The 24,440-nt window shown below is 43.7% G+C and overlaps 1 protein-coding gene across 5 annotated transcripts in view; it reads right to left on the bottom strand.

Annotated features, from left to right (window-relative positions):
• Nucleotides 1-973: 973 nt before the first annotated feature.
• The window catches only part of haus2 (HAUS augmin like complex subunit 2), a 51,816-nt gene continuing 28,349 nt past the window's right edge, over nucleotides 974-24,440 (bottom strand). For all 5 annotated transcript variants that reach the window (XM_063054566.1, XM_063054556.1, XM_063054594.1 and 2 more), the window contains exons 4-7: nucleotides 17,697-17,766; nucleotides 12,983-13,115; nucleotides 4,962-5,070; nucleotides 974-4,515 (exon numbers count right to left, since the gene is read on the bottom strand). In XM_063054566.1, coding sequence (XP_062910636.1) covers nucleotides 4,393-4,515; nucleotides 4,962-5,070; nucleotides 12,983-13,115; nucleotides 17,697-17,766 — 435 coding nt within the window. In that variant the 3' untranslated portion in view covers nucleotides 974-4,392. The remainder of the gene's footprint in view (nucleotides 4,516-4,961; nucleotides 5,071-12,982; nucleotides 13,116-17,696; nucleotides 17,767-24,440) is intronic.

Below are 24,440 nucleotides of genomic sequence, written 5' to 3'. Positions count from 1 at the left end.
GAGGAATTCTGCAGATGCTGGAAATTCAAGCAACACACATCAAAGTTGCTGGTGAATGCAGCAGGCCAGGCAGCATCTCTAGGAAGAGGTACAGTCCATGTTTCCGGGCCGAGACCCTTTGTCAGGACTAACTGAAAGAAGAGCTAGTAAGAGATTTGAAAGTGGGAGGGGGAGGGGGAGATCCAAAATGATAGGAGAGGACAGGAGGGGAAGGGATGGAGCCAAGAGCTGGACAGGTGATTGGCAAAAGGGATATGAGAGGATCATGGGACAGGAGGTCCAGGGAGAAAGAAAAGGGGTGGGGGGAACCCATAGGATGGTCAAGGGGTATAGTGAGAGGGACAGAGGGAGAAAAAGAATGTATGTATATAAATAAATAAAGGATGGAGTACAAGGGGGAGGTGGGGCATTAGCGGAAGTTAGAGAAGTCAATGTTCATGCCATCAGGTTGTAGGCTACCCAGACGGAATATAGGGTGTTGTTCCTCCAACCTGAGTGTGGCTTCATCTTTACAGTAGAGGAAGCCGTGGATAGACATATCAGAACGGGATTGGGACGGGAATTAAAATGTGTGGCCACTGGGAGATCCTGGTGTTTGGGCCTCCTCTACTGTCAAGAACATTGACTTCTCAAACTTCCGCTAATGCCCCACCTCCCCCTCGTGCCCCATCCGTTATTTATTTATATACACATTCCTTTTTCTCTCTCTCCTTTTTCTCCCTCTGTCCCTCTCACTATACCCCTGCCCATCCTCTGGGCCCCCCCCCCACCTTTGCTCTCTCCCTGGACCTCCTGTCCCATGATCCTCTCATATCCTTTTAGCCAATCAACTGTCCAGCTCTTGGCTCCATCCCTCCCCCTCCCACTTTCAAATCTCTAACAATCTCTTCTTTCAGTTAGTCCTGACGAAGGGTCTCGGCCCAAAACGTCAACTGTACCTCTTCCTAGAGATGCTTCCTGGGCTGCTGCGTTCACCAGCAACTTTGATGTGTGTTGGCAGAATATAGTATTAATAGTAAAGACTCTTGGCAGTGTGGAGGATCAGAGGGAACTTGGGGTCCAAGTCCTGAGGACACACTCAAAGATGCTACACAGGTTGACTCTGTGGTTAAGAAGGCATACGGGGGTGTATTGGAGATTTTAAGAGCTGAGAGGTAATGTTGCAGCTATATAGACCCTGGTCAGAGCCCACTTGGAGTACTGTGCTCAATTCTGGTCGCCTCACTACAGGAAGGACATGGGAACCATAGAAAGGGTAAGAGGTGATTTACAAGGATGTTGCCTGGATTGGGGAGCATGCCTTATGAGGATAGGTTGAGTGAACTTGGCCTTTTCTCCTTGGAGCGTTGGAGGGTGAAAGGTGACCTGACAGAGGTGTACAAGATAATGAGAGGCATTGATCATGTGGATAGTCAGAGGCTTTTTCCCAGGGCTGAAATGGCTAGCACGAGAGGGCATAGTTTTAAGGTGCTTGGAAGTAGGTGCAGAGGAGATGTCAGGGATAAATTTTTTACGCAGGTGAATGCGTGGAATGAGCAGCCAGTGGAGGCGTAAACGATAGGGTCTTTTAAGAGACTGCTGGATGGCTACATGGAGTTTAGAAAAATAGAGGGCTATAGGTAAAGCCTAGGTAGTTTTAAGGTAGGGATATGTTCAACACAGCTTTGTGGGCCGAAGGGCCTGTATTGTGCTGTATGTTTTCTATGTTTCTATGCTACCTGCATTAGTGAGTATGTGCTACAAGGAGAGATTGGACAACCTTGGGTTGTTTTCTCTGTAGTCTGAAAAACATGAGAGGTTTACAAGTACTATAGGCATAGATATATTGGACAGCCAGTATCATTTTCCTGGGTCAAAATGTCTAATATTCAAGGGCATGCATACAAGGTGAGTTTTTTTTAAACACCAAGAGCCGGGGCTGCCTGGAATGTGCTGCTATCTAGTGATGGTGGAGACACATACAATATGTGTGTTTAAGAGAGGAAGAATAGACAGGCCAACTCCTATGGATCTGGGGTTGAAAGGGTGAACAGCTTTAAGTTCGTCGGCATAAACATCATCGAGGATCTCACATGGTCTGTACATACCAGCTGTGTGGTGAAAAATGCACAACAGTACCTCTTTCATCTCAGATGGTTGAAGAAGTTTGGTGTGGGCCCACAAGTTCTGAGAACTTTCTATAGGAGCACGAGTGAGAGCATCCTGACTGGCTGCATCACTGCCTGGTGTGGGAACTGTACTTCCCTCAATCGCAGGACTCTGCAGAGAGTGGTGCAGACAGCCCAGCGCATCTGTAGATATGAACTTACCTCTATTCAGGACACTTACAAAGACAGTTGTGTAAAAAGAGCCCTAAGGATCATTGGGGACTCGAGTCACCCCAACCACAAACTGTTCCAGCTGCTACCATCCAGGAAATGGTACAGCAGCATAAAAGCCAGGACTAACAGGCTCCGGGCCAGCTTCTTCCACCAGGCCATCAGACTGCTCAAGTACTACTACAATTAGTTTGGCACAACATATGGGCCAAAATAGAGACTGCTCCTATGACACTCTGGATTAATTTTTCTGGTTCTATTCTGCTCTCCAGTGAGAGACCTGTGTGGGTGGACAATGACTGAAGCAAACAGAAGATAACTACTTTGCCATCTCCAAATCACAGTCATTAACAGTGACTAGTCAAATGCTTAAGAAATTAATTCACCACGTATAAATTTTATGATAGACTCTGGATGAAGACTGTAACATATGCAATCTAAATATTTAAGCAATGTCAAGAATTTCATGCAAATTTGGAGGCAGTGGTTCTTTGAGGACAATCCCTGAGAATTTCCACAGTTAATTACAAGTGCTGTGCTAAGCTCCTCAGGGTAGAAGCTCATTTACTGTTCACATACGTGAGCTCCCAGGGCACGGAGCAGGAAAACCTCAATTACTGTCCCAGGTGAGGATACAGTGGCTCTTCAATGAGCCACAGTAACCCTTGAGATGAAGGTACTTGCACAGTGGTGTTAGAGGGAGTTCCAAGATAGTGACCAGCAAAACTGGAAAAAAAGTAGCTCCCTGGCCTAAGTCAGGCTGTTGTGAGGAGATTGTGGCATTCCCACAGTGGAAATGTTTTTGATGAAGTGAATATAAGAAGCTTTATTACAGCTTGTTGTAAAGGAAAGAATAGTGAAGGCTAATAACTAGCAGATAGGGGTGTGGATTATGCTATTATGGTGTCAAGGAATCACAGACAAATTCTAGAAGTAGAGACATGAAATGCAGCAGCAAGTTTCAGAAACTTCACTAATTATGCACCCATTGATGTAACAGAAACTTGTCTTTGTGGTTAGACCTGTGGGTAATCATTTTATTTGGTAACCAGGACTTAGTCCATCACTTATGTCTTCCTCTTATCAAAATGTAGTTTTACTGATATTTTCATCAACTGAGAATGTAAAAGCTGTACCAAAATCATTCTCGGGTAGATCCCTTTGATTGGTCTCCTGCTGCACACTAGTTTTTTAAAAAATAAATCATCCGTTATTTCAAACACCAACTCTGCGTTGTCTTAGTTTGCTCCCACACAGCTGCACCTATCCAGGCCACTACACAGGCTTGCGTATGCAGGGGAGGTTGTTCCAGGTCAGGGATCTTACACAAAATACAGCATTAAAACTGCCTCACTTCTGCTCCCAGTTATTGCTCCTACTTGTTACACAAATAGTAAATCCTGAAACATGTTCAATGGTGCAAAATATCCTAAACTTTATTTCCAGACGTGCGACACCTCAGCCAATTTGTGATAACGTGAAAACTAACCTTGGCAGTCATTAAATAACCATCACTGGTTGATCCTAGTTTGTCTGTCTCAAATGAACCAATACCAATCCACCCAGGATCAGAGAAAACCAGAGTAGTGACAGAAAGGGACAGCAGGAGGTTCCAAGTTCCTCTTCAGATGATGGCCATTCTTGGGACGATTATGGAGGAAATCAGAGTGTACTTGTAGCTGTGACAGCGATTCTACTAGAAACTGCATTTCCGGCAAAGGACAGCAAGCAGGTGGGTATTTGTGGCAAAGTGATCAATCTGGCATCTGTCTGGTTGGTGTCAGAGTACCTGTACATAGAACTGTACTCTCTCAACCAGCTTGCATCTGGTGAGAGGAGGCAAACGCTGGCAAAACACTGGGAAGGGTGAAAAGTCCACATCTATGGCACTGACGGTTTCCAGTGTCGAGCCAGACACTTCCCACAACCAACATCAGCTGTGTAGTCAGCCAGTCACAAGCACCTTTCACGTCTGTCCCTGCACTCATCCATTGGCAGTTCCTAGCTTCAAATCTAAAATCTCTTTCCACAAACAGCTGGCTTCTCTGGTGAAAGTCCCATTCCAGCCAGGGACTTAATCTTTCCTGTCCAGGTACTCCAAATTCATGTTCTTCTGCTGCTCCCTCCATTTCACAATAAATTCCATCACTTCCTTCAGCTTCAGTATCTCAGAGGCCATCATCTTCATCAGATCTTCCTAAATGTACAAGAGACAGGCTTTACATACACACAGCATGTTCAGAATTACCTATTTATTTCTCATACTTGGATGGCTGTGTGCCAGGAAGGAGAATATTTATTTCTCACATCAGTGTTTGTACTGAATATTTCTCAAGTAGCCACAGTACATGAAATACCTCTGCTGAGGAAGAGAAACAGGAAATAAGCATTTCCAGATTAGATTCTGTACAGATAGATACAGAGCTCCCTCTATACCAGTGTAAGTTCTTCCAGGTTAGTAAGAGTAGAGTTCCCTCTATACCGTGTACAGAATTCCCCCAGGTCAGTTACTGCACAATAAAGTGATGGCAGAGAGGCAAAAGTGGACATAGCGATTGGACTATATTTTGTATCTCATTCATGCTGTTGAATTGGATAGGGAAACTGAAAGAAACATTGCAAAATACCTGGAAGGTTACTTACCATTATCCTCACTTTTTGTGACAAAAGAGGGATGGATTTTATTAACTGCAGATTAGGGCTAAGATCCTCAATTACTTGAATCATCCTTGAGGGGAGCTCTGAGACATGTCTAGGAGAATATGATGAACAAGAGTTAAATGTAGCATAAAAAGAAGTCTTGGTGTTTGTTACTGACTTTGTCTTAACTAGTGTTAATTCAACTCTTTTACAGGGAGAAAGGGAGAGAGAGGGAGGAAGGGGGAGAGATATCAGATGAAATATTTTCCAACTAAGATAAAAGTTAGGATGCTCCAGTGTGTTACCTACTGGCTGTTGAGGAACCAAGTGTGATGAAGTACAATAGGAAACCTGATGCTAGATACGCAGAACTCAACTTGGCAGGATGCCCAGAGTAATAAAATAGGAAATGGTACAAAGGAGAAGGAAGTTAAGAAGGCAAAAAAGAATGCAAGATATTTGCAACAAAGTCAAGTAAACTTACGGAGGTTTCAAAACACACACAAAAGAGCAAGAACAAACAGGGACCTAGGCCTATTCAAGAGCAAAAAATGTCAACTACGTATGTACACTGAATGAGCTGGATTTGGTTCCTAATGAAAACTTTGCACCCGTCTTTATGGTACAGTGCATCTCCATAGGCACTGTAGTCAAGGGCAAATTATCAAATCAGGTGACCACTAAAGGGTCTGCTGTATTTAAAATTAGATGCTGGCAGTATGAGTGAAGTGTATCCAACAGTTAAAGAGGAAGCTCAGCCCATCTCTGTCCAGTCCTCTCTGGTTATGACAGTAATGCCAGGGTACTTCCAGTGTGGCTCTTTGTGTAAAGAAAAAAGGGCATCAACAAAATAAGTAGACATCAGTTAGAGCAACTTTGGGGGATACAGGGAAAAGAAGTGATTTACTAATGACTTCCTCAAGTCATTGTTTAGGAAGAACATGATTTGTTAAAGGAAAGATTACTGAAGTTTTGGAGAGGCCAAGGACAATGATCATAGATACATATAGTCTGCTGGCATTTTATAGCAAGGCTTCTCACACAACACGGGAAAATTGACCATAAAAATACTGCATAACGAGACTCAACTGAACAGTCTTTTCCAAGACAGTTTCTTCAACAGGCTCTAAGAATAAGCCAATAAATTGTAGGCTGGTGAGTCTGACATCAGTAATAGGTAAGTTATTGGAAGGTATTCTAATGGACCAGATATACTGTATTAGTTTTGGATAGCTAGGGACTGATTAGGGATTGTCAACATGGCTTTGTGTGTGGTAGGTCACATCTAACCAAGGAAGTTACCAGGAAAGTTGATGTTGTCCACATGGATTTCAGTAAGCTTTTGACAATGTTCCACACAGAAGGTTGGTCAAGAACATTCACTCACATGGCATTCAAGATTAGGTAGTAAATTGGATTAGACATTAGCTTCACAGGAGAGGCCAGAAGGTGGTAGTAGATGGTTAACCTCTCTGATTGAATGCCTGTGATTAGTGGTGTGCTGCAGGGATCAGTATTAGGTCCATTGTTTTGTCATCTATATCAACAATTTGGATGATAATGGGGTAAACTGTATCAGCAAATTTGCAGATGACACCAAAATTGCAGAAGACAAAAAAAAAAATTTTGTGCTGCATCAAATCCAGAGTAACAATTATTTTGTTCTCCTTTACACTTGAATATTGGAAACAACGTTAGTCAAGTTTATTGTCATTTTGACCATAAGCTGCCGGTACAGTACACAGTAGAAATGAAACAAAGTTCCTCCAGGACCATGGTGCTACATGAAACAACACAAAACTACACTAGGCTAAGTGAGACAGCACAAGGCTACACTAGACAATGTAAAACAACATAAAAACTGCACTAGTCTACAGACCTGCACAGGACTGCATAAAGTGCACAAAACAGTGCAGGGCAGTACAATAATTAATAAACAAGACAATAGGCACAGTCGAGGACAAATTACAATATAATAACAAATGATGTAGATGTCAGTCTAGACTCTGAGCATTGAGGAGTCTGATGGCTTGGGGGAAGAAACTGTTGCACAGTCTGGTCGTGAGAACCCGAATGCTTTGGTACCTTTTACCAGGTGGCAGGAGGGAAAAGAGTTTGTGCGAGGGGTACGTGGGGTCCTTCACAATACTGTTAGCTTTGCGGGTGCAGCGTGTGGTGTAGATGTCTGTAATAGCGGGAAGAGAGACCCTGATGATCTTCTCAGCTGACCTCACTATTCGCTGCAGGGTCTTGCAATCTGAGGCGGTGCAATTCCTGTCTTGAATGGGGATGTAGTGGACAATGAGGAAAACTATCAAAGCTAGCTGTGGGAATTGGACCTTCTGGAAAAATGGGCTGAAAAATGGTAGAGGGAATTTAATGCAGATAAGTGTGAGGTGTTGCACCTTTGAAAAACCAACCAGGGTGGGTCTTACACAATGAGTGGTAGGGCATTGAGGAGTGTGGTAGAACAAAAGGATCTGGGAATATAGGTCTATAATTGTCATCACAGGTAGACAGGGTTGTAATGAAAGCTTTTGACACATTGCCTTCATAGATCAAGTTATTGAGTACATGAGGTGGGATGTTATGCTGAAGTTGTACAAGACATTGGTGAAGTCTAATTTGGAGTATTGTGTGCAGTTTTGGTCACCTACCTACAGGCAAGATATAAATAAGGTTGAAAGAGTACAGAGAAAATTTACAAGGATGTTCCCAGGACTGGAAGATCTGAGGTATAAGGAAAGATTGAATAGGTTTAGAACTTTATTCCCTAGAATGTAGAAGATTCAGGAGAGATTTGACAGATGCATTCAAAATTATGAGCAGATAGACAGGGTAATTGGAATAGGTTTCTTACACTGAAATTTGGTGAAACTAGCTGGAGGTCATGGGTTAAGGCTGAAGGTGAAATGTTTAGAGGGAATGCAAAGAGGAACTTCTTCACTCAGAGTGGTGAGAGTATGGAACAAGCTGCTGGAGAAGTGGTGGATGGAGGTTCAATTTCAACATTTAAGAGAAATTTAGACAGATACATGGATAGGAGGGTTATAGTTCAGTGCAGGTCAATGGGACTAGGCAGATTAGTAGTTCAGCACAGATTAGATGGGCTGAAGGGCCTGATTCTGTGCTGTGGTGTTCTGTGATTTTATCAGGATTATCAAATGTTAATGGGTAACCTGAGTGTGGTTTATAGTGAGAGGACACCTCAATACTCTTCCCTACTTCGATGAGAGATAGAGATATAGATATAGGGAGAGTCATCAGGAGGCTTCCAGCAAATATTCCACTAAATGAGTGAGGAAACAAGCTGCAGGAAGAAATTGAGGGAGTGGTCAGCTGAATAGGGGAGAGTGAGAATAGGGAACAAGTGAAAAGGGGACAGTGAGAATGGGAAACAGGTGAATAGGGGAGAGTGAGAATGGGAAACAGGTGAATAGGGGAGAGTGAGAATGGGGAACAGGTGAATACGGGAGAGTGAGAATGGGGAACAGGTGAATACGGGAGAGTGAGAATGGGAAACAGGTGAATGGGGAGAGTGAGAATGGGAAACAGGTGAATGGGGAGAGTGAGAATAAAGAATAGGTGAATACGGGAGAGTGAGAATGGGAAGGGAAACAGGTGAATAGGGGAGAGTGAGAATGGGAAACAGGTGAATAGGGGAGAGTGAGAATGGGGAATAGTAGAGAGTAAGAATAAGGAATGGCGAATGGCGATGGAAAGCAGGCACTAGAAAGTGTAGAATGAGTGTCTGCACATCACTGATAGCTAAAGACTGTGGGCAGGGACCTTTCACATAGCACAGAAACAGGCCCTCCGGCCCACTATTTTCATGCTGGCCATCAAGCACCTATCTACACTAATCCCATTTACCTGAACCTTCTTAAAAGTTACGAGCCTCTCTGCCTCAGGCAGTACACTCCAGATTCTAACCACCCTCTGGGGGGAAAAAACTTCTCCGCAGATTCCCCCTGAATTTCTTACCCCTTCACCCTAAACTTATCCAGAATTCAGTTCAGTTGAATCGAAATGTGTGCACTGCTGTACATAGAACTCAATAGTTCAGCACAGGACAGGCCACGAAGCTGTGCTGAATACAATGACTCATAATTAATCTAATCCCTTTTCTCTGTATATTGACCACATCCCTCCCTTTTCTGCATATTCATGTGCCCATCTAGGGGTCTCTTAAATGCTCCTCTGCTACCTATCCCTACTACCACCCCAGGACCCTACCTCGCACATCTCCTTCAAACTTAACCATCTCAACTTAATTATGTGTACTCTAGTACAGACATTCCAATCCTGGCTGTCTACTTTGCCTCACCTAATTTTTTTTTTATGAACTTTTATCATATCTGCCACTCTAGAGAAAATAGCTTCAGCTGGATCTACTCTCCTCATACCACATGCCTTCTAATCTGGGTACCATACAGGTAAACTTCCTCTGCACTCTCTCCAAAGCATCCACATCCTTCCTATATTTTGTGGCAACTAAAAATGACTGCAGTGCTCTGGATGTCGAGCACAAGGTCTAGAATACAATAGCAGAGATGAGACGCTGAGGCTTTATAGGGCACTGGTGAGACCTCACCTTTAAAACTGTAAATAGCTTTGGGCTCCTCGTCTAAGAAAGGATGTGCTGGCATTGGAGAAGGCTCAGAGGAGGTTCACAAGGATGATTCTGGGAATGAAACGGTTATCATATGAGGAACGTTTGATAGCTCTGGGTCTGTACTTGCTGGAATTTAGAAGGATGGGGGGGGATCTCACTGAAACTCTTTAAATGTTGAAAGGCCTAGACAGAGTAAATGTGGAAAGGATGTTTCACATGGTAGGAGAGTTTCAGACAAGAGGGCACAGCCTCAGGATAAAGGGGCATTCATTAAAACAGAGATGCAGAGAAATTTCTTTAGCCAGACGGCTATGAATTTGTGGAATTTGTTGCCACAGGCAGCTGTGGAGGCCACGTCGTTGGGTGTATTTGAGGCAGAGCTTCATAAGTTCTTGACTGGGCACGGCATCAAAGGTTACAGGGAGAAGGCTGGGAAGTCGGGCTGAGGAGGGGGAAAAGGATCAGCTATGATTGAATGGCAGAGCAGATTCAATGCGCCAAACGGTCAAATTCTGCTCCTATGTCTTACGTAGCTTAAGCAGAGTGTGAAAAAGCTGCAACACAACTTGACGGCCTCGACTGACAAACATGCCGCATGCTTTCTTTACCAGTCTACTGACTTGTACAACTACTTTCAGGGAACCAAACGAGGGACACCAAGATTCCTCTGTTCATCAACATCGTTACGGATCTTGCCAATAGCTGTGTACATTCCCTTTACATTGGATTTAACAAAGTACAGCACCTCACACTTGTTTGTATTAAATGCTATTTGCCAGTTCTCTGCCCATATCTTTAACTGATCCATATCTCACTATGTCCTTTGGCAACCTTCTGTGGAATCCACAATGCCACCAATCTACAAACTTACTTGCCAACCCCACGTTTTCTCCGCAGACAGACCTCCACCCATCCACTGTTATTCTTTATTTTCTATTGACAAGGCAATTTTGGATCCAAGCAGTTAAGTCACCATAGATGCAACACAGCTTAATTTTCTGGATGCGCCTACTATGCAGGACCTTGCTGAATACCAGACCAATGTACTGCCATGGAAGAAAGGTAACTTGTGCACAGTATGATCCCAGCAACACAATCCCTGATGGAAGCTGCATAAAAACCCTCCAATGAGGAATAAGTCCTAAAGTCTGTTGATGTCCTTCTACCATCTTGGTGATGAGGGATAATCTTGTCAATAACTATATGAGCATTTACTTGGGCTGGAGGGCAAGACCTGAGTTTATGCCTATCTGAAGGACAATATCACTGACTAAATCCATTGACAGTGGTCTTTTTATTGGGAGCCTGTGACCAGTGGGGTACCATAAGAAACGGTACTAACTTCCTTATTGTTGTTACATACATTAACGACTTGATTATTGGCATTAAGATATACAATTTATTTATTTAGGGATACAGTGAAGAACACACCTTTCCAGCCCACTGAGCCGCACCACCCAGCAACCCCCAATTTAACCCCAGCCTAATGGCAGGCCAATGTACAATGACCAATTAACCCACTAACTGGTACATCTTCGGATGGTGGGAGGAAACAGGAGCACCCAGAGGAAACCTTTACAATCAAGGGAGGGAGTTACAGATGGCACTGGAATTGAACTCCAAACTCTTACGTCCCTGGCCCAAATTGTAAAAGCACTGCAGTAACTACCGTGGTGCCCCAATGAACGAGATTGCATGTTGCAAACTTATACAGAGTGTTATGGAGTGAGGAAGAACAGGGTACAGAAAGATACTAATCAACACAGAAACTGGCCCACTGCCCAATTTGTCCATAACAACCATGATTGCCATCTAAGCCAGTCCCATTTTCTCTACATTTGGCCTCTATCCCTCTAAACCTTTGCTATCCATGTACCATTGTAATTGTAACTGTGTCTAAAACTACCCATGTAAAAAGTTGCCTCTCAGATCCCCTTTAAATCTCTCCCCCTCACCTTAAACCTGTGCCCTCCAATTCCTGTTGCCAAACTGCAGGGAAGATATTGTTGCACTGAGAGGCAGAAGATGTTGCCTGGGATATAGGGTCCCAATTATGAGGAGTGATGTGCTAGGTTTGTATTCTTTGGAGAACACGGGGGTCCTGATAGAGGTTAACCAAGTATGAGGTGCACAAGTAGGGTAAACAATAATAAACCTCTCACTACAGTAGAGTTATCTGTAACTAGAGGACAGGCACAGGTTTAAGGTAAGAAGTATGGCTTAGATGGCACATAAGGAAGAACATTCCCCGCCCCCCTGTGTTGAGGTTTGGACAACAAGGTCAGAGGAGGTGGTGAACACAAAGGATTCACGACATTGAATTAGTATCTAGATGAGTGCACCAAGACATGGAAGGCTGTTGACAAGTGCTGGCAAATGAGATTAGAACAGGTGGGTATTTGAAGGGCTGAAGGGCCCGTTTCTGTGCTGTGTAAAGGCTTATTTATACTTGTGTGTACTAGCTTGCGCCTACGCAAGTGGGCTACGCCATTGTGAGCATTTATACTTGTGCATTGGTGTGTCTGCGTCGCTCTTCAATTCAGGCACATCATGCAAGCCCGTGCAAGGCTTCATGGTCATGGCTGTCTTTCTCAGGGTAAACAAGTTTAAAGCAAGTGTCTTTTTTCGTAAAAGCGAAATGTGTCCTCCATATTTTGGAGGTCTGTAAAGCTTTATGGAAAGCATTGCAGCCAGACTTCCTTCCCTGCCCTTCAGTCGCCCAATGGGAAGCTATTGCAGCATAGGAGGAAATGCGATGCTACCTAGCGAACAATCACAGTTGTTGCGGTCTGCGTTGCCGCGACGTGTAGTTACATTTTGGGAGAGGTGCGCGTCAGGCTATGGTGTAGGGATCCGCATAGGCACTGCGTAGGGTTCTCGGCTACGCCGTACCTACAGCGTCAATTTGACGCACAAGTATAAATCAGCCTTAACTCCCCAGATACTGTATTGACTAATAATGAGTCTGAGGGGATTAAAACTCTGATCTGTTGACTCAGGGCAGAGTATTTCCTAGTGAGCCAAGGTTTGTCAAAAAGTATCTTAATTTTCTTAGACTCTTTCCAATGGACAGATCAATGAATAAAGAGTTAATTTAGAAGATGCAGGGTTTTGGCTAAAACGTCTGAAGGACTGGGTTGTACATTAAATATACCAGGATGCAAGGTGTTCAGGAGAGGAGAGTGAGGTGAAGTGCATACTGTAAAGCACTACAATGCTCAAACAGCAGCAGGAAACTATCCTCCTGTCAGTCCATTCCCCAGCTGTGGAACATACAGTGATGCTCACCGGACAAAATCAAAATGAAATATATCCATTTATATCGAGATATTAGCAGATTTCACCTTTGAGATGCTCCAAACCATCCTAGTGATACTTTACATACCAGGATGCAAGATCCAAAGCTTACTTGTGACAATTGGCTTCAACAGGCAGGCACTGACGGTGAACAGGCTTCACCAGTCGTTGTTTCAGCATCATCTTCTCCTGCACAATCTTCTCCAGGTGGTTGTTCATCAGCTGGAGGCACTTGTATCTCTCAGCTGGTAATGCAACGAAGAAACGCGTTAATTATCTGGTGCTATGCATCGCCTCTTGACGAGATCTTGCATCTGCAATGCCCAAAAGTCACAGCCAGCAGTAGAACACTTGATGAGGCATTCAGCCCCTTCACCCTACTCCACCAAGGCCATGGCTGATTTTTGACTCATCACCATCTTCCTGCATTAATCTCAGATCTCCCGATTCTTTAAATATCCATAAATCTGGTATATTATTTTACATCCTGTGTGTGTGAAAATTGTTTAATAGACTCACCTCAACAAAGTCTTCCTGAACTACATCCACTGGTTCTTCCACATCCATTGTTATTGAACTTCACAAACTAGCATGCCCACTTGTAGTGAATGCAGTGGATTCTGGTTAATTGGGACACATCGACACCAGTATGTTTTGGCTGAATTAAGTGAATTAGCCAAAGTATCATGGAAATAGTTAAAATGATACAGAAAAGAGAAATTACCTTTTACCTGAGTAACAAATTATGTATTTAAATGAAATACACAAATTAGAACACAACTGTAATTTAAAAATCTGTTCTATGTTCTTTTCTTATTCAGCTCAGGCTATTCAAATATGCATTTGCAAATACTGCACGTCAAACTACAAGAAAACTTTATTAGAACCAGCACAAGTGCAATACAGAAAGAAAATCAGTAGAAGCGGTACAGAAATCAATATAATATTTATCATTCACTGAGCAAGCCTATCTCTGCAATATCAGAGAGCAGCCATAGATCCGACAAGCCTGTGTTGTTTTTTCTCTCCCCTTCTCTCTAACTTTGACTCGATGTACATGTCCATATCTTCTTAGCACTAGCACTAGCTGTGACCTAGCCTCAGATAAAACCCTCCCACTTGCACAAAAAAGTGCCCCTTTTATACCCTTCAAACCGCTTAACTAGTACTTTTCCAGCACAGTGGTACCAGCTGCACCCCCTTATCATCTTACAACCTTCAGCCCAGACAAACAAGTTCTTCACCATTTTCCACTATTGTGGCTGCAGACTTGTATTTCCTTTAACTTTCTCAAAACTTACTGTGGACTGGTTCTCTCATACTTTCTCAAAACAATCTCACTCCAAGCTAACGCCATTTTGTCTTACAGACTTCCATTTTAGCACATATCAAAGAGGAATCACATTTAACTCTTCCCTTACAACTACTAATACTAATATAGCACTATAAAACTGTGTATTATACACTGAGGAATTTATCTGGTGTATGCTGCCATGTTCTTTTGATGACTGCAAATGAACAAAATCAGCACATAGTGCAGATAATGAACTGCCTTCATACAAAGATTTTGATGACCACAAGTTCCAAATCTTCATATTCATATTCAGGATGATTGTTGATACCTTCAAATTCGACCCTAACTTGCTGAGGTAGTGAAATCGCTTCATCTTCACTCCTGGCCGGTCCTGGCATCTGAGCCTGAATGCTTGGAACACAGTGAGCAAAACAGCTCTGAATTGTTTTGCTGCTGAATCCGTGACATAAATTCCTGCTTTTTGAACACAGACACATGGAACTGATGCTATCTAAAAACTGTTTGCTCCAAGCAGAGTCTGGTTTCTAACAGCCACACAAGTGCATGTAACAGATGCTAGTTAGAAACAGTTCAACGACCATAACCTGTTCCAATTAAGTGGCATAGTGTTCCAGATAAGTGGCTACCCCAATTAACCAGAACCCACTGTACAGCGAGACCCAGCCAATATATCTGAAGTCTGATTGACTTGGAAGGGAAGGTGTTCTCTGTCTTATTCATACATTTCCTCAATTCTCTCTCAGGTCTGTCTGTTCTGCACTGTGTTATAACATTATAGATTATAGATAAAAAAAAAACAGAAAAACTGGCATTTGAAAATGTTGGAAAGACTCAGCCAATCAAATGGAAGATGATATTTCAGGTCTGGGACAAAACAAAGATGGAGAGCACAAATGGAATCTCTTTCATAAGGCAAATCCAAATTATTTAAATTGGCAGTTAAGTAGCAAATTAAGCTTCTTTGTTGGGATAATGTGTTCCTAAAGATGAGGCACACCCAAAAGGCAGGACCGTACAAATAGAATCATAAAAACAGAGTCAACATAACCACGAGAACGTTTGCAGATGCTGGGAAATCCACACACAAAGTGTTGGAAGAACTCAGCAGGCCAGGCAGCATCTGTTGACAGTTTGGGCAGACACCCTTCAAGACTGAGAAAGAAGGGGGAAGATATCAGAGAAAAAAGAGTTTGGCAGAGGGAAAGGAGGAAGTTGGAAGATAGGTGAAGCCAGGTGTGTGGAAAAGGTCAAGGGCTGGAGAAGAAGGAATCACATAGGAGAGGAGAATGGATCATAGGAGGAGGGTAGGAAAGAGTAATAGGCAGGTGAGAAGATGTAAAATTCAGAGTGGGGAATATTGGAAGAGTGGTGGGGGTGGGGGAAAAGAACTGAGCCAACATGTTGACAGTACAAACAGCCAGTTCTGAATAGGCAAAGAGAGAGCACAAGTTACTTAGACTTGGAGAATTCAGTATTGAGTCCTGAAGGCTGCATCATGCCCAAATAGAAGGTGAGGTGCTAGTTGTCACATTCGCTTTGTGCTTCATCAAAACAGTACAGGAATGAAAGTGGCAGGGAACAGGAAGCTCAGTGCAAAGGAGGACACATTGTAAATACCAAAAGACCCCTCTACTTCCTCAGAAATCTGGTGTCCCTTTTAGCCCACATCACAGGGAGAATCCTATTCAGGTGTATCATGGATTGGTATGGCAATTGCTTTGCTTGTGTTTTAAGAAACTGCAGAGGTGGACATAGGTCATCAGATCATAGAAACTAGGATCCGCTGCATGGAGCCTGTACACATTGTCTCATTGTCTTGGTAAAGCAGCCAGCATAATCAAAGACCCCAGCCATCCCAGGCATTCTCTCTTCTCCGCCCCCCCCCCCCCCCCGCTCTCATACAAAAGCCTGAATGCACATACCACCAGGCTCAAATACATCTTCTATCCCGGTGTTATAAGACCATCGAACGGCCTCTTAGCGTAATAAGACTCTTGACCTCAGAATCAACTCATTATGACCTTACACCAACTGTCCACACTCTCTTTGCAACACTTCATTCCGCATTCTGTTGCTGTTTTTATGAATTGATCTGTACAGACAACACGTAAACAGGTTTTTCACAGTACCTCCATACATGCAACAGCAATAAATCCATTTGCCAAAAGTAGATACAACACCTCTTCTTTGCCACCATCCAGGGACCCAAACTGTCTTTTCGGTGAAGCAGTGATTCATTTCCACTTTAGCACACTGCACTCAGTGTTCACTATGTTGCCTCCTCTACATTCACCGATCACTTCACAAAGCACCTGGACTCAGTCCGCAGAGGCACCCCTGAGCTTCCTGTCACGTGCCACTTTAATTCCCCATCCTACTCGCTCTCTACTCTCTGTCCATGATCTCCTGGACTGGACCAAAGGCTCCAGGAATTGAACTCCAGAAATGGACATTTCTACCTGCCATTGTTTTGAGTCACAACACAGAAGCAGACCTTCTGGCCCACTGAGCTTGTGTCATCAACTGCACGTTCACACCAATTCTATTTTATATTCACCCCATATTCTTACCAGTTTCCCCAGATCCTACCCTTCACCCATACACTGGGGTCAATTTATTTACCAACTTCCTTAGGAGGAAATTGAAGCATCTGGTAGAAACCGATGCAGTCACAAGTCCACGCAGCCAGCACCTGAGGTCAGCATCCTCTTGGGTCAGTCAAACTGCCACACGTTTCTGGATCCATTTAGCTCAGTTTTTCTTTTTCCTATCTGGCTAGTTGGACATGTCTGAAACTACCAAAAGCATGTTACACTGACTAACTGCTTCATTCAGTCTTACTCGATAAGAGATATTCAATTAATTATACCCATTCTAGAACCACCCCAATTTGTTACTGAAAACTCACTTGTTCTCATCCCCAGACCTCAAATGTTAATAATCTGCTGGTGGAACTTAGCAGGGCTAGCAGCATCTGTAGAAGGTAAAGAAATTGATGATGTTTTGGGTTGAAATCCTGCATGATGTGTCTGTCTCCTGAAATGCTAACCATCTATCTCTCTCTTCCTTTCCCCACAGACACCACCTGATTTGCTGATAGGAAAGCAATCTGATTTGTTTTGTTTTTATAATGGATTACAAATTTTTCAATTTTATGTCCAGATTTTTTTTAAAGCATACAAGACACTTTAAGCAATTTCTTATGAAATTAGGCAAGCAGGTGTTCAAATTGAAGTGAAATTTATACGTGGTAATTTATGACATGGTAAGATGGCATGGAAGAGACCAGCATTTCATTGAACTTGGCCTGCTGAGTTCCTCCAGCACCTTGTGTGTGTTGCTTGGATGTCCAGCATCTGCAGATTTTCTAATGCTTCATTGAAAGTTTCCATATCCCTCTGGAAGTGACCATGATACACTGTGTGTGTATGAGATTCCAAGCACATTAAAGAATATAAGTGAGGCATAACTGAATATTTAACAGACCCAGAACCAAGTGAGACACACTTACCCAGACACTTGGGGTGCGTAATATCTGCTGTGTTATGCTGCAGCTCCAACAACTTTACATCCAGAGATTTCTGATGGCCAAGTGAAATGAAGAAACATTATTAGAACAGAGCTGAGAGTTCTCAAATAGTTGGCAGCATGGTGACACTCCCAACCCTGAGCACTGGCCCCTACGGTATTCCATTAGCTCGTGCTGGGTAAGGAGCCTTAAGTCAGGCTGGTGCCCCCCACTCCATCAGCCTGCTATTCAACACTGTTTGTCTGAACGTGTGAATCGTACAAAGACAAGATTGATGCCCCCTTCCACAACATCCATCCTCCTCGTGCTTAAACGAGGTATGTCACTTGGATTGCCCTTGAAGTGTAGACAGGTACCATGTCTATCCAACAGAGTTTTTTTTAACAACTGCATCAAACAATAGGAAAGCAGACTGATTAAAGGAATATTAATAAAATGACTACACTGTGGAGATACCGGCTCATCAACTGCTTCCAGCATTTTGCATTTCTATAGCACCTACTGCCACCTCAATGCAGATGAGACTGTAGATGCTGGAAATCTGCAGCAACATGCAAAGGAGCCAGAGGTATTCAGCACCTAAGGCCACATCTATGGAGGGCCATGAACATAGATAGTCAACCTTTCAGTTTGAAACCCATCAACAGAACTGGAAAGAAAGAGGGGAGTTAGCCAATATAAAAAGACAGGTGGGAAGGGGGAGGTGTGGAATCAGAGAGCTGCATTAATCACAGAACTCCCCAGAATTTTCTTTGAGGGGTACACATAGCTTACATCTCCAATATAGAGACAAAGAAGACTTTGTTTTAAGTGTACTCAGGAGAACGTTCGTGCCCAATACAACTCCAACCTCAAAGAGGACAACATTGTTTGATTAGATTCTGGGAAATGACTTGGGCAAAGTGGAACTATCATCAGTGGGGAAGCATTTAGGGAACAATGATCATAGTAGCTCAAGGTTTTGAATAGCTTTGCCAAAGGATGTAGACACTCCACATTGGAGCCTTTAAGGACCAAGCAAGAATCATAGATTGACAATCAGAACTGTAATTAAAATAAGATTCAGGAATGACCACTCTGCAGAAACATAACAATTAAAGCAAAAGCTCCGTGGATGACCAAAGACTTAAAAAGCAGGAAAGGCCAGATCAATGACCTATCAACAGTAACCAAAAGCCTCATTGGCTGCCAACATTGAAGTAAAACGAATAAGTAGAAAGGCAAGGGGAAACCATGAGAGAAGATGAGCAACAAAAAAAAAGAATCTAAAAATATCGTGTAGGTAAGTGACCATTAATGGGCAGCAAGAAGAGAGGTGGAGTTAATGAGAGCTCAAAATGACCTGAGTAACACTGCACCCTCTGTAGGTCACACAAGCAACGCCTTTTTATAAACGTGTGTGGTTGGAACTGGAGCAGCCTGCAGATATGGAGAGTGAGGGTTCCATTATGGCCTACAAGAGGGAATTGGGGAAATATATGGTGAGGAAGTGTTTGCTGTGGAGAAATGGCAGACAGAGTGACTGGGTGGGGTGGAACTCTGCTCAGGTGGAGAACTGGCATGGACATGAGCATTGAGTCGTCTTCTGGGTTGTAACCACTTTATGCTTCGCCAAGGAAGAAAATGCCACAAAAGCCCAAGGTAGATGTAGAACCATAGAACCATAGAAACTACAGCACAGAAACAGGCCTTTTGGCCCTTCTTGGCTGTGCCGAACCATTTTCTGCCTAGTCCCACTGACCTGCACACGGACCATATCCCTCCATACACCTCTCATCCATGTATCTGTCCAACTTATTCTTAAATGTTGAAAAAGAACCCACATTTACCACCTCGTCTGGCAGCTCATTCCATACTCCCACCACTCTCTGTGTGAAGAAGCCCCCCCTAATGTTCCCTTTAAACTTTTCCCCCCTCACCCTTAACGCATGTCCTCTGGTTTTTTTTCTCCCCTTGCCTCAGTGGAAAAAGCCTGCTTGCATTCACTCTATCTATACCCATCATAATTTTATATACCTCTCTCAAATCTCAATGTAAATGACCAAAAACCAATAGGTTGGCTCTTCTCAAAAGTAGTACATCAGCAGTCCACACTTAGGATGTTCAGGCAAGACCACAAGACATAGGGGCAAAACTAGGCCATTCAGTCCATTGAATCTGCTCCGCCATTCCATGATGGTTGACCTCAGATCCTACTCAACCCTATACACCTGCCTTCTCGCCATGTCCTTTGATATCCTGACCAATCAGGAAACTATCAACTTCTGCCTTAAATATATGCATGGACTTGGCCTCCACCACATTCTGTGGCAGAGCATTCCACAGATTCATCACTCTCTGGTTTAAAGTAAATCCTCCTTGCCTCTGTTCTAAGAGGACGCCCCCCAATTTTGAGGCTGTGCCCTCTAGTTCTGGATACCACCATAGGAAACATCCTCTCCACATCCACCCTATCTAGTCCTTTCAAGATTCAGCTGGTTTCAATGAGATCTCCCCACATTCTTCTAAATTCCAGTGAGTATAGGCCCAAAGCTGCCAAATGCTTCTCATAGGTTAACCTCTTCATTCTCGGAATCATCTCATGAACCTCCTCTGAACTGTCTCCAATGACAACACATCCCTTCTGAGATATGAAAGGTGGGATGAAAGGGGGAGGAGTGGCATTACTACTCAGGGAAAATATCACAGCTGTGTGTAGGCAGGACAGCCTGGAGGGCTTGTCCACAGAGGCTATATGGGTGGAGCTGAGGAATGGGAAAGGTGTAACCACACTAATAGGGTTGTATTATAGACCGCCCAATAGTCACAGAGAATTGGACGAGCAAATCTGTAGAGAGATAGCAGACTGATGTAAGAAACAGAAAGTTGTCATAGTAGGGGATTTTAACTTTCCACATATTGACTGGGACTCCCACACTGTGAAAGGGCTAGATGGCTTGGAGTTCGTCAAATGTGTTCAGGAAATTTTTAAAAATCAGTATATAGAGGTACCAATGAGAGAGGATGCAATACTTGATCTCCTATTAGGGAACCAGACAGAACAGGTGACAGAAGTATGTGTAGGCGAACATTTTGGGACAGTGACCATAATGTCATTAGTTTCAAGTTAATTATGGACAAGGATAGGTCTGGTCCTCGAGTTGAGGTTCTAAATTGAAAAAGGGCCAATTTTGTGGAAATGAGAAAGGATCTAGGAAGAGTGGATTGGGATAAGTTGTTTTCTGGCAAGGGTGTGTTCAGTAAGTGGAAGGCCTTCAAAGGCAAAATTTTGAGAGTGCAGAGTTTGCATGTTCCTGCCAGGATTAAAGCCAAAGTCAACAGGTATAGGGAACCTTGGTTTTCAAGGGATATTGGCGATCTGGTTAAGAAAAACAGAGAGGTGTATAGCAGGTATAGGCAACAATGAACAAATGATGTACTTGAAGAGTATAGAAAATGTAAGAAAATACTAAAGGAGGAAATCAGGAAGGCAAAAAGAAGACATGAGGTTACTTTGGCAGATAATGTGAAGTTAAACCCGAAAGGTTTCTACAAGTATATTAAGAGTAAAAGGATAGTAAGGGACAAAATTGGTCCCCTAGAAGATCAGAGAGGTCGTCTATGCGTGGAGCCTCACGAGACGGGGAGATCTTAAACAGTCTTTTTGCATTAGTATTTACTCAGGAAACTGGCATAGCATACATGGAAGGAAGGGAAACAAGCAGTAGTGTCATAGAACATATAGAGAATAAAGAGGAGGTAAACACAAAATACTCTGCAGATGCTGGGGTGAAAGCAACACGCACAACACGCTGGAGGAACTCAGCAGGTTGGGCAGCATCCGTGGAAACGAACAGTCAACGTTTCGGGCCAAGACCCTTCATCAGGACTGAAGGGGGGAAGGGGCAATATAAAGAAGGTGGGGGGATGGTGGGAAGGAGAAGGCTGGTAGGTGCCAGGTGAAAAACCAGTAAGGGGAAAGATAAAGGGGTGGGGGAGGGGAGGCAGGGAAGGGATAGGCAGGAAAGGTGAAGAAGGAATAGGGGAAAGCACAATGGGTAGTAGAAGGAAGCGGAACCATGCAGGAGGTGATAGGCAGCTGGGGGAGGGGGAGGGAATTACTGGAAGTTGGAGAATTCTATGTTCATGTCAAGGGGCTGGAGACTACCAAGACGGTATATGAAGTGTTGCTCCTCCAAGCTGAGTTTAGCCTCATCATGGCAGTAGAAGAGGTCATGTATGGACATATCTGAATGGGAATGTGAGGCAGAGTTGAAGTGGGTGGCAACCGGGAGATCCTGTCTGTTGTGGCGGACGGAGCGGAGGTGCTCAATGAAGCGGGCCCCCAATCTGCGTCGGGTTTCACTGATGTAGAGGAGGCCGCACCGGGAGCACCAGATGCAATAGATGACCCCAACAGACTCACAAGTGAAGTGTTGCCTCACCTGGAAGGACTGTTTGAGGCTCTGAATGGTGGTGAGAGAGGTGGTGTAGGGTCAGGTGTAGCACTTACGCTTGCAGGGATAAGTGCCAGGTGGGAGATCCGTGGGGAGGGACGTGTGGACCAGGGAGTTGCGGAGGGAATGATCCCTGCAGAAAGCGGAGAGGGGTAGAGAGGGAAAGATGTGCTTAGTGGTGGGGTCCTGTTGAAGATGGCGGAAGTTGCAGAGGAGGAGGTGCTTGCTGCCTTACAGCGAATAAAGGTAGATAAATCCCTCGGACCTTGAGAGAGACTAGTGTAGAAGTTTCAGGGGCCCTGGCAGAAACATTTAAAATGTCCTTAGCCACGGGTGTGGTGCCAGAGGATTGGAGGGTAACTCATGTTGTTCTGTTGTTTATAAAAGGCTCCAAAAGTAAACCAGGTAATTACAGGCTGGAGAGCCTGACATCAGTGGTAGGTAAATTATTGGTAGGTGTTCTGAGAGATCGGATATACAAAGGGCCGATTAAGGATAGTCAGCATGGCTTCGTGTGTGGTAGATTGTGTTTAACGAATCTTGTAGAGGTTTTCGAGGAGGTTACCAAGAAAGTAGATAAAGGAAAGGCAGTGGATGTTGTCTACATGGACTTTAGTAAGGCCTTTGACAAAGTCCCACATGGGAGGTTAGTTCAGAAGGTTCAGACACTAGGTATCCATGGAGAGGTTGTAAACTGGATTCGAAATTGGCTGTGTGGGAGAAGACAGAGAGTGGTAGTGGATGATTGCGTCTCAGACTGGAGGCCTGTGACTAGTGGTGTGCCTCAGGGATCTGTGCTGGGACCATTGTTGTTTGTTGTCTATATCAATGATCTAGATGATAATGTGGTAAATTGGATCAGCAAGTTTGCTGATGACACTAAGATTGGAGGCGTTGTGGACAGTGAGGAAGGCTTTCAAAGCTTGCAGAGGGATCTGGACCAACTGGAAAAATGGGCCAGAAAATGGCAGATGGAATTTAATGCAGAAAGTGTGAAGTGTTGAATTTTGGAAGGACAAATCAAGGTAGTAAATGATAGGGCACTGAGGAGTGCGGAGGAACAAAGGGATCTGGGAGTTCAGATATATAATTCTGAACTGTGCTCTGTAATTCTGAATTAGTGGCGTCACAGGTAGACTGGGTTGTAAAAAAGGCTTTTGGCATCCTGGCATTCATAAATCAAAGTATTGAGTATAAGAGTTGGGATGTTATGGTGAGGTTGTATAAGACATTGGTGAGGCCAAATTTGGAGTATTGTGTGCAGTTCTGGTCACCCAACTACAGGAAGGATATCAGTAAGATTGAAAGAGTGCAGAGAAGATTTATTAGGATGTTGCCGGGTCTTCAGGAGTTGAGTGACAGGGCAAGATTGAACAGGTTAGGACTTTATTCCTTGGAACGTAGAAGAATGAGGGGAGATTTGATAGAGGTTTACAAAATTATGAGAGTTATAGACTGAGTAAGTGCGAGCAGGCTCTTTCCACTTCAATTAGGAGAGATAAATACAAGAGGACATGTCTTTAGGATGAAAGGGGAAACATTTAGGGGAAGCATTAGGGGGAACTTCTTCACTCAGAGAGTGGTGGGAGTGTGGAATGAACTGCCATTTGACGTGGTAAATGCAGGCTCACTCTTAAGTTTTAAGAATAAATTGGGTGCATGGATGGGAGACGTCTGGAGGGTTATGGACTGGGTGCAGGTCAATGGGACTAGCAGAATAAAGTTTCGGCACAGACTAGAAGGACCGAATGGCCTGTTTTCTGTGCTGTAGTGTTCTATGGTTCTATATGGGGCCCAAAACTGTTGACAATACTCCAAGTGTGGCCTGACAAGTGTCTTACAAAGCCTCAGCATTATCTCTTTGCTTTTATATTCTATTCCCCTTGAAATAAATGGCAACATTGCATTTACCTTTACCACAGACTCAACCTATATATTAACCTTCTCAGAGTCTTGCACGTGCACTCCTAAGTCCCTCTGCACCTCTGATGTTTGAATTTTCTCCCCATTTAGATAATAGTCTGCATTATTGTTCCTTTTACCAAAATGCATTATCATACATTTCCCAACACTGTATTCCACCTGCCATATTTTTGTCTATTCCTCCAATTTGTCTATGTCCTGCTGCAATCCCATTGCTTCATCAGCACTACCAACCCCTCCACCTATCTTCATATCATCTGCAAACTTTACCACAAAGCCATCAATTCCATTCTTTAAATCACTGACAAACAATGTGAAAAGTAGCAGTCCCAATACTGACCCCTGAGGAACACCACTAGTCACTGGC

The sequence above is a fragment of the Mobula hypostoma genome, chromosome 1 (assembly GCF_963921235.1).
Source record: "Mobula hypostoma chromosome 1, sMobHyp1.1, whole genome shotgun sequence".
Classification (NCBI taxonomy): Eukaryota; Metazoa; Chordata; class Chondrichthyes; order Myliobatiformes; family Myliobatidae; genus Mobula; species Mobula hypostoma.
Note: the sequence above shows the minus strand (reverse complement) of the source record. Positions and strands in the feature narration are given on the sequence as shown.